Consider the following 10,514-nt stretch of genomic DNA (forward strand, 5'->3'; position numbering starts at 1 on the left):
GCGTAGCCGAGTGAAAATAGTTGTTGTAGCATAATTCAGCCCAAGGTAGGACAGAGCTCCATTGCTTTGGCTTCTCACTGATGAAACACCTCAAATATGTATCCAACCCACGGTTCGTAACCTTGGATTGACCATCAGACTATGGTTGGTAAGCCGTACTGAAACATAGACACGCGAAACAATTCCTTCCGAAACTGACTTGTGAAGACACGCGAAACAATTCCTTCCCATCGTGCAACTCACGCAAGATGGTGGTAATTAGAGCGGACTGATGCGGTAACACCAACTTGCCTTAGTGCAGGAGCTGCCCTTGCACCACACTGAAATCAGGGTGATTCTGCGGGTTTGCTAGCACCTCCTGTTTGACTTTGCTCAATTTCGGATCCTTATCCAACTCTCCACAAATCTCTTCTAGTTGAATAGGTGAAGGCAAACAGTTCCGGTAACACTTCTTTGCGTGACAACGCATCAGAAACTTTGTTTTCCAACCCGGGTTTGTACACTATCTCAAAGTCAAAACCTAATATTTTGGAGAACCATTTCTGATAGTCCATATTGATTTCCTTCTGCTCCAACAAGAACTTGAGGCTCTTTTGGTCTGTTCATACCACAAAATACCTCCCCAACTAGTGACGCCACTTCTGTAAGGAAAACACGATGACCATCATCTCCCTTTCATACACAGACTTCAGTTTTTGGTGCTCGGTTAAAGCTTGACTGAAAAACGCGACCGACCTTTGTTGCTGCATCAAGACGGCTCCCAACCCCCACTTTAGAAGCATCTGATTCAATAACAAAGGTGTCATTGAAATCAGCCAAAGCTAGTACCGGTACAGTCGTCATGGCCCGCTTGAGAGATTGAAATGCTGTAGTTACTTCGTCAGACTATTGGAACTGGTCTTTCTGGAGAAGCGAAGTCAACGGTTTAGCAATGTCACCATAATACTGCACAAACTTTCGGTAGTAGCCGGTGAGACCAAAAATCCCCTCAACTCCTTTATCGTCTTCGGAATCACCCACTCAACCATTGCTTTGATCTTGCCGGTAACATATACTCTCGATCAGTCTATTGTTTTACGACACTTCTTATTGAAAGGTTTCGTGTAATTAAGCTTATCACATTTTACCAAATGGGGTTTGGCATGTATATTTTTGCAAGTGCTTTTGAGCTTCGTAAACAAAATTAGAATAGTTAGCTAATGGATGTTTATATATTTCAAAACACATTAAAACACATATGGGTTTGGTGTATTTGGCGGACTCTCTGAATCAAGCAAAAAGTAGTTGGTGGATTCCAAGTTCCAGCAAAAGACTTTCCTCTCAAAGTATCTTTGTTTCCTGAACTTCCTCCTACTCTTGACTAATTGCAGCAGTTGGAGAAGGTGTTTGGAGCTCAACACATGAGATGGTATGAGCTAAATGTTGAGAACGTTATTCCTGTCTTTTGGTGGTTTAGGTTTTACGATTAGCTGCTATTGATCTACTGATGAGTGTGTTCTGTAACTACTGATCAGCCTAACACTTGATTTGGTAGGATTGCAATTTTTATATAGAGTACACAAATACAACAATGTCAATTTTTACCAACTCTAGATTCATACCGTTCGATCTAAACAACACTATAAATATTGTTTCTTTCTATCTACCATAAAATGTAATTGTATTTGTAAATTGTACACAATGGTTCCCAACCAATAAATGGATTATACACTATTAATAACAATGATGTGCATTAGAATCGTTATGGAAAAAAAGTATAATTCCAGTTATAGCTCAGTAAGAAACTGGTACACAATTGTAAGCTTTTCCCTCTTCAGTTTCCCTCTCCATTACCATTTTTGTTACTCACATCTGGAGACCAAAGAAAAACAAAACAAAAAAAGAAACAGAAGTTCCACGTGAGCAAGCAAACAAAACATATATACATTTGGTTGGAGTATGATGTCTCTCACCTGTACTATGGTTGGAATGTGAAGTAATAGTTGCTTAGGAAGACTTCGGATATGAGATTCAGAGATATATATATATATATATATCTATTCAACTTGGAAATTTCTGCAGTGTCTTGGCCAGCACGATCGCATTCCCTGCGTTTAACAAAGAAGAAAAATGTTTTCATATATTTTGATGCACACACACAGAGATCACAAGTGTTATTCACATTGGAGAAGAAGATTAAGTAAGCCTTTACCATTGAGGTGCTCTCTTTCAGGCTCTCAAAAGACTCTGCAAGTTCAAGTTGTTTTGACGCCGTCAAAAGGAGCGCCTGTCACAACATTTTAACATCTTTATTACACCTAATGCTTCTTGAAACAAAAGTGTTTTCTTTTGAGGGACAGAGAAAATGGGGTCTCTACCTTCTTTGTCTTCTGTAGATCTTGCTCAATGCCTTTGATGCGGTCTAATGAATCACGAAGTATGTCTTCTTTCTCCTGAGGAATGTTTGTTGGTTTGTCAAACAAAACTGTGACCATGCTCTCCAGATTCTGCAACCTTTGCCAACATGGATGGAGAGACTCTCCTCGCTGCAGCAACTGAGTAGGAGGAGGAGGAGGAGAATCCAAAACCGGTGGTCTCAATTGGTTCTCTGGTTTCTTATTTACAAGACTTCCCAAGATCCGGAACATGAGACATAGAGATGCAACAAGTTGGAAGATAAAACGAGCCAACGAGCTTGCAACTTTCTGAAGAGACCTCTTCAAGCCCCTTTCTTCTGTCAGATTACTAGACAACTGATCTGCAGAAAGATATTATAAGGATCTTATCTAAAAAAAATAGTTGATGAAATGAGAAGAAAAAGTTGCTTTCACCCTACTTGTTGAATCAGACTGTACAATTCTCCCAGTACCAACTGCTTCAAGTTGATGGCTTAGCTGAGCACTTGTGTCCTGGAAACATAATATATACCCAGTAATCATCCATTGACAATGTTAGACCATGATAAGGAGCACCAGAGTACGTATATATGTAAACTAACATGTTCAAAATGCGATTCTCTCACCCTAACTTGTCCTCCATCAGGTAACGATATTTCTGTATTCACATGCTGCAGCAAGAAATGTGGAAGATGACATTATTAATACATAAAGGTAACAACAAGAGCCAATCACTATTACAAGTTGATTAGAACTAAAGACTCACCGGTAATGCAAATAGTTTAGCTACTTCCCCATTCTCCGGGAGCTCTATTTCTTTTACTTTGTACGTTGCATCTCTCAAGCGCACAAGCTACACAAAGTAGTACCATATAAGGCTGTTCAAGAGATACCAGTGTCTACACAAAACAGTTGAGCTGAAAAAGGGATCTTACTTTCATTATCTCAGGATCATTCCAAGGACCCTTGTTGAATCTCATACATCCACCTTCATTTGCACACGAGCAGTTTCCACCAAGAAAATCAGGAAGCTCACTGGTGTTAAAGAGAACCTATCTCTATCAGCCTCCAAACAACTAAGCAGAATTGGATTATTTTAGTAGATATTTTTACCTGGGATCTATAATCTCAAGAAGGTGACTTCGATCTTTGTTTTTTAATACATGTATCTTAGAAGAAGTTTTAGGGTCGAGAAAGCCTTTCACTGTGCTCCAAATTATAGAGAATCCGTTTCCAGCATTAACGATGTACATCTGATTCAATGTCTGTCTTCAATAAACCAAACCAATGTTAAGTCTTCTTCAACAATCCAAAAACTCGCATAAAAAGTTCACACTACACTACACCCACCCACCTCAGGATAATTGTCCCCATCGATTTTCTGCATACGCATCACAAGGTCCTGAGCTAATTTTCTCAACTTCATCCAGCTCTGCACCGAAAGGAGAAGCCTTTATAAAAGAAAACTTCAAAATACAAAAAGGAATAATGATGAAAAGGCAGGGTACCAACCACTCCTTGCACATCTATTATGGTTGTTGAAGAATTGATATGTCTCTTTGCAGCGATAGAACAAGCTGGGAACTTCTCAGAGAAAGTCTTTTCGAAACCTTGTACATGATATCTCAAGAAACGATCCAATGAAGTAACTTTCATTAGCTTTCCCGGGTCAACTTTACCAAGACGTTCGATGTAGACAGGCCTGCCTTCTCTGTCTACACCATGGTAGCCATGTGGATAGTACTGTTGTACTTCTTCGTACTCCTCATACACAAAATCCTGAAAATGGATGGATGATTGCTTTTGACAGTTAGTAGTAACACAGCCAAGGAAAAAAGAAAAACCCATGTGGAAAGATTCTTCACCTGCATTATTGTATCAACCCCATTCTCTCTCCTCCACTTTAGCATCTCTTCCCACATATGAACAGTTTTGTCATGATCAAACCTCCTCGCTTTCAAGAATCTAAAAAACCCCCAACTTGATCAATGCCAAATCTAACCTTTAAACATCTGAACACTGTTTTATTACCTCAGCATGGTATGATAATCATCATGTCTGGGTGGAAGCAAGTCAAGAGAAACCAAAGCTTCTCTAAACGCATACACTGCCTTCTCCTCTTCTGCATCTCTCACATCCTCAATGACAATAGCTGCGTACTGATCAGCTACACGCTTCCCTCGTTTCCTCAAGCTATGAGTCAGCTTGGTCGAAGCCTTGATAGCTTTCTTCTTCAAGGATCTAGAACCACGAGGAGGTCTTGGAAGAATCTTCTCATCCTCTGAGTTGTCAATAATGTCTTTACTCTTTCCCTTATCAGTTTCTGGAACCGAAAGGATCTCACCCAAAGCTGTCAGATCAAAAAAAAACTAAACTTTATAGAAAACCCAATCAGATTCTTGCTAGATCATAGCTGAACAATCACCTGGCATTTGCAGAGAGAATCAAACCCAGAAGCTTCAAATCAGATCCCTGAATCTATAAACCAATCAAAACCCAGAAAGCAAATCAGATCAAGAAACGAGAATCATGATCATATTAATTAATAATGGATCCAAACAAAAAATTAAAACCCAGAAATGAAATCGATAACATTATATAAATTCACGATCTTTACCTAATATGCGATCTCGCGAAATCGCAGAGTATAGATTTAGGTAAAGAATAAAAAAAAAACGATCTCTCTCTCTCTCTCTAGAAAGGTAGCTTTCAGATTACGAAGTCAAAATCTGTTTATATACACAACGAAATACATATGGCATATACGTAGCCCTGAGAAAGAAGACGAAGCGTCGTTTTTAAACAAACATTAATGCAGAGAAGAGGAGGAGGAAGACGACGATGAAGCGAGAGAGAGAGAGAAAGAGCTACATGTCGGTTTTGTCCGCCATTTTTATAGCCTTAACCTGTTTTGCTTAGTTGGTAAGATATGAAATTAAACCGGAAACGGACCGATACTTGAACCGGGTCAATCTTTGTGTTTTTAGTCAATGCTTTGGTAATTGCAGTGATTACGTTACGGTTAGTCAAAGAAAAAGTGTTGAGTTAACTTGTATAAACGTCTGTTTGGTTGGTGTACCGGTGGTTACGGTCCGCGTAGGCGCTAAGCTAACCATGATTTTCTTCGAGTTTTTACTGTTTGTTATGTCATTTGTAATTTGATTTTTATAAATTAAAATAGGTGTGGTGGGCCCACCGACAGAATAGTTTTACTTCACGTTTTGTCCAGTAGAAGGTAGCCACGTGGAAACAGCCGACGCAGATTCCTGTATTCGGTGAGGGAGAAGAGCCACGTATCTAACTTTAGGTCCAAAAGGAGAGGGACAGGTAGACCACGTGAGTTCATCCATTAATTCATGGACTTTGCATATGAATCAATTTCTCTTGTTTTTTTTTTTAACTTAATATTTAAAAACCGGCCCGAATCGAGAATCCAGTATCGTTACAACTTTGAATCCGACAAAATAACCGCATCTAATCGTCCCCAACTAGATTCCCTTACACAAACCTAACCCGGCGCAGTTCACTAGTTGGTTTCAATTTCCACGGAATCGTTCACCGTTCTCAACCGTAGTAGTCACATCACGGAAAAGTGGAATAAACTCTGAGTTACCCGAGTTTTCGGTGCCTTCCCGAGCCTAGGAGACCGCCGCCGTCCTAGTTGTCTTCTTGCCGGAGTAGCTGGATCCCGATGACTTCATCATCATCGCAACCGACCCGGTAAATGAAGCGCAAAACACCGGACTGTCGGGAAAGGAATGCTTACCTTCAATTGCCAAGGCCACCAACACGTCTACACCCTCCAAACCAAAATGGGATGCACTGGTTGCAAACTCCGAATACATAGTCTTCATAACCTGCAAAGAGAAGAAGATGCTCCAAGTAGAGATCCCGACACTGGGATGATCGATCTTCAACCGGATCTCCAAGCTACGAGCAACACCAACAGACTCATAAGATGCTACCCGCAGCTTCTGGTCCAGATCAGAGAACCTGATCCTGTACTCCCTGAGCTCCGGCCAACACATCGGTGGAGAACCGAGAGCAAGCACCAAAGCGGAAATGAAGACGCCACTGACCTCCCACAAAGAGGCTGTGCTATGAACCGAAGACGAGAGAGATCTAACAAATGGAGAGAGGCCGCCAGAGGAGAAGCCATGTCTGCCATAGACGACAGAAGCGGCGAAACATCCATTAGCAACAAACGAAGACTCACAGAGAAGTAACAGCCACACGGCCACCTATCCTTTGTGCACGCGCCGACAAAGAGGTCCGCCGTCTCCACCGAACGCAGTTAGACCAAGTCTTGATACAAGACGCCAAGTATCTAGATGACAAGAAGAACAAAACGCTCCACTCCAATTCGAAGATGAAACTCTTCGCTAAAGCAACAAGATAAAAGACCAGAGGAGAGTACCAGAACTGAGTCACACGCACCACCACTGCCGTGACCCCGTGTACATCTACAAAACTGAAAACGAGATCTGACGGAGCCACACCCGAAAATCCGACTTCGTTCACACCACCGCCTTAAACCGCCTCGTTGAGTCTCCATAAAGCATCACGACCACCGGATCTATCATTTCCCAGGAAGATCTAGGGTTCCGGCGACGAGAAACCTTCCACAAAATTAGACATGTCCACGGCAAGGAGAGATGGGTGAGGAAGCAAAGGGAAAAAGAGAGGAAGGGGAGAGATGCCTCCGGCGGGAGGAGCTAACGTACACCGGACGCACTGCCGTCGCCGGAGCTAAGCGGGGGCTGAGAAGATGTAGAGATGGAAGAGAGAGTCTTGGGTAGAGAGAGAGTAACTTTTTTCGAGTTCTCTAATAAATCAAGTGTCAGATACATTTGAACCCAATTTCAGGGGTGTCAACTTCAGTGAAATCACCAACATAGCTGTCGAAATTCGCTTCATTTCTCTTGTTTTTCTTTGTCAAACTAGTGCACATGAAAGAATAAAACCTTTTTTTGGTAATGTCAAAATATTTTTCGTTTGACATATTGAAAAGGTTAATTTGGATAATAACCAACATTATATTTTAAATTAATTATATTATTATATAAATGAGGGAATTAAGTTATTAACATTTATGTAATTTTGAAGATTTTTTTATATATTTTGTATATTTTACAGTTTTTATATTTTGAAGAAGATTTTCTCTTCCACCATTTTTCTCTTGTAAATATGATTTATGGTTGTATATTTTTGTTTGGAGTAAGACGGTGGATTTTGAAAGTGGTTTCCGATAGTTGATGATTACGGTAATGAGAATAGATGATTACAGTACGAACATCTCCATTCTTTCCTTTGTTTCTTTTTTTTGGTGAATATTTCTATTCATGGTTCTTCACTACTAGTCTTTTTTTCTTGATTTTTTTAGATTGCGGTCATTTGGCTATGATTCTTTGTCAACAAGTTTTTTCTTCATTTTTTTTTGGTGACTTTAGCGGTTTCGTTGTTGGAGTTCAGGTATTCATCAGAGTCGATCCTTGTTAAAGTGAGAAGTTAGGGTTCCGAAGTTTGATGATGGATTAATGGGTCATTTAGTGGGGTTTTCGGGGTATAGCCCACTAATTCGATCCCATTTCAAGTTAATACAGATTTTTTATTTTTCTGTTTTTATTTTGTTTTTATTTTATGTTTTTATGTTAAAAATAAAAATTAATATAAAAAGTCTTTTATAAATATGAGATGTTGTTCTGAGAATCGATCCAAACCGGAATAAAACACCAAAAAAAATAAAAATCTCTTTGAAAAGCTCTAGTAGTCCAAGCTAAATAATAAGCAATGTCGTCTGCCCATGATGAATGTAAGAGATCCTGAAGGTATGAAATATTCTTTGTAGTGCATGTATCTCCTTCAGATTTCTTGAGAAATTTGGCCACACTTTAAGCTTCCTAATCATGGCAATTAATTCCTTGCAGTCGGTTCCAAATTAGTTTTAAGAAGTTGAATGACGAAAACATATTTCCATTGTCCAAGCAAGTGCGTCGAGTTCAAGTGCAAATGTGACTCTCTTCTTCTTTGGTTTCTTGATAGTTGGATTTGACCTGACACAAATCCAACCGTATCCACTGAATTGTGCCACAGAAGTCTAAAACCATCCACCAAAAATATATCCTCTAAGCATATGGCTTGTGAATCAATATTAACTGGTCATTGTGTAACAGTCGACGCTGCTTAATTGACTGAATACCAAGTTTGACATTTCTCATTTCCATGTTTGATTTATCTCTAGAGGGTCTCTGTCAATTCCTCTAAATAATTTATCAGTCCTTGCTTTTCAGAAATATCAGATTATCAAAGGATAAGGATCTTTATCCAGTGACAGATCTTCAATACTGTTTTTCCTCCAAAAATATAATATATATTTGTGTAAATGCTTGAGACTGGGAAAATATTGGTACAGGAAGGTGTGGCTGATAGAGTTCATGCTTGTAGGGTTGGAGAATATTTTAAAATAACATGATTAGCAGATTATATGGTTCCTCACATCTATGAAAACAATTGTAACATCACGTATGACGACATGTTCGATTTCTTGCTACGGTTACATGTCTTGTTACCAACTGCAATATAAAATGACACATATTTTTTGGAGCATTAATTTTCCAAACAAATGCTTGAATCTTAGTGATGTTGGGTTCCAAGTAGATTAATAATGTTTCTTGATGTAGGATGTTTCAAGCGACCAATTATCGTGACTTAACAATATACATGTCATTCTTTGTAAAGGTCCAACAATAGCTATCTCCGTGAGTTGTTTGGCTTATGGGAAAACTTCTAATTAAAGGGTTTTCTTTCGGGTGAACCAAGTCTTCAAGCATCTTCACATTTCATTCCTTTGATACATTGTTGATAAAATCACTAACATGCAGTCTCGGATGAACTATTGGAACTCCAGGCATGGCTATTCTTGCAGGCGTAGTCGGAATCCACAGATCCTCTCAAGCATTAACCTCATAACATCAATGGATCTTTTGTTTAATTTCTAGTGTTAATAAAGGTCTCGCAGCTGAAAGGCTTGCCATACATATGAATGTGTATAGTAGAACTTGCTTGCAAGACGAGCTAAGCCTATTATCCTATTCTTCATTTCAGAAAAGAAAACAAGTCATAGCAATGCTTGTAACACATCTTCATGAAGCGTCAAACTATGAAATTGTTTCTAATCCGTCTAGAATTCCAACTGATTGTCTTTGTAGATGATGTTTGGATGAGTTTCTGGGATCCATCAAACCATTAACCTTAGAAGAGCTGACTTCAGTTTTCTTTGATCCACTATGGCATTTTATAGCATATTAGCCTTGATGTTCTATGATATAGATTTCCGCGCTAATTGTCAACAATATATTTTTTTTTTTTTTTTTTTTTTTTTTTTTGTTTTGAAACAAATTTTTTCTTTAGAATATTTTTTTTATTTCCTATAAACACACTTAAATATCTTTTGCAAAATATATTTGAAAATATTTATGCAATTTGTTTTGTATGTACATTCTTTCTCAAATTGACACTAAAGTGTTAGATTGTTTTCAGTTTTTGGAATAGTTTTACTTTTTATTTCTAAAAACTAATTTTCCTCCAATTAAAAATTTTGATATATAGATTCTCTAAAATATAGAGAAACTATATTTTTATACAAAATAACTGTATATCTCCAAGATAAACATCCAAAGTTTCATTGTTTTCTTAAATTTTTTTATGATGGTTTGTTTCATTTTTTAATTTAAATATTACTATATTTATGCATTATTATAAAAAAAACAAATTAAAATGATAAAATATCAACCAATACTAAAATTTAGTAAAAAATATTTTTAACATATAAAATATGAAAATAATTTATGTTACGAATTCTTTTATTAAACTTATCAATAAAATTCATATAATTATTTAAATTTACTGTGTTTAGAATTTACATATTTTGCTAATAATCTATTGATATTATTTGTAAATATTGTAAGTGTGTTTTTGAAAAAATAACTTATAAGTTAACTTTTTTAAAATACTAGACAGATTCAAAATAAAGTTAGTCTCTTGCGACTCTTCGATCTCGCGCTTCGTTTCGGACATATCGCAGGTCCTGGTGTAGGGTTTCTAACCGGTGGTGCTCCGTGCGCAAGGGCTTCTTCCGGG

At 38.1% G+C, this 10,514-nt stretch overlaps 1 protein-coding gene across 2 annotated transcripts; it reads right to left on the minus strand.

The window, feature by feature from the left end:
• Positions 1 to 1,628: 1,628 nt before the first annotated feature.
• Positions 1,629 to 5,563, minus strand: LOC106435364 (phosphatidylinositol/phosphatidylcholine transfer protein SFH9). 2 transcript variants are annotated; one of them, XM_048737358.1, is made up of 15 exons: positions 4,993 to 5,563; positions 4,801 to 4,853; positions 4,407 to 4,725; positions 4,241 to 4,340; positions 3,888 to 4,154; positions 3,730 to 3,807; positions 3,489 to 3,640; positions 3,311 to 3,410; positions 3,142 to 3,228; positions 3,002 to 3,046; positions 2,816 to 2,888; positions 2,358 to 2,737; positions 2,192 to 2,266; positions 1,953 to 2,087; positions 1,629 to 1,851 (listed from the first exon to the last, which is right to left on the minus strand). In XM_048737358.1, the coding sequence occupies exons 2-14, from the start codon at positions 4,805 to 4,807 to the stop codon at positions 2,037 to 2,039; spliced, it is 1,734 nt and encodes a 577-aa protein (XP_048593315.1). In that variant the 5' UTR covers positions 4,808 to 4,853; positions 4,993 to 5,563; the 3' UTR covers positions 1,629 to 1,851; positions 1,953 to 2,036. The 2 variants fall into 2 exon arrangements, with proteins under 2 accessions (XP_048593315.1, XP_013731688.2); XM_013876234.3 differs by having other exon boundaries at positions 2,978 to 3,046.
• Positions 5,564 to 10,514: the final 4,951 nt, after the last annotated feature.

The sequence above is a fragment of the Brassica napus genome, chromosome A7 (genome assembly GCF_020379485.1).
Source record: "Brassica napus cultivar Da-Ae chromosome A7, Da-Ae, whole genome shotgun sequence".
In the NCBI taxonomy this organism is placed as follows: domain Eukaryota; kingdom Viridiplantae; phylum Streptophyta; class Magnoliopsida; order Brassicales; family Brassicaceae; genus Brassica; species Brassica napus.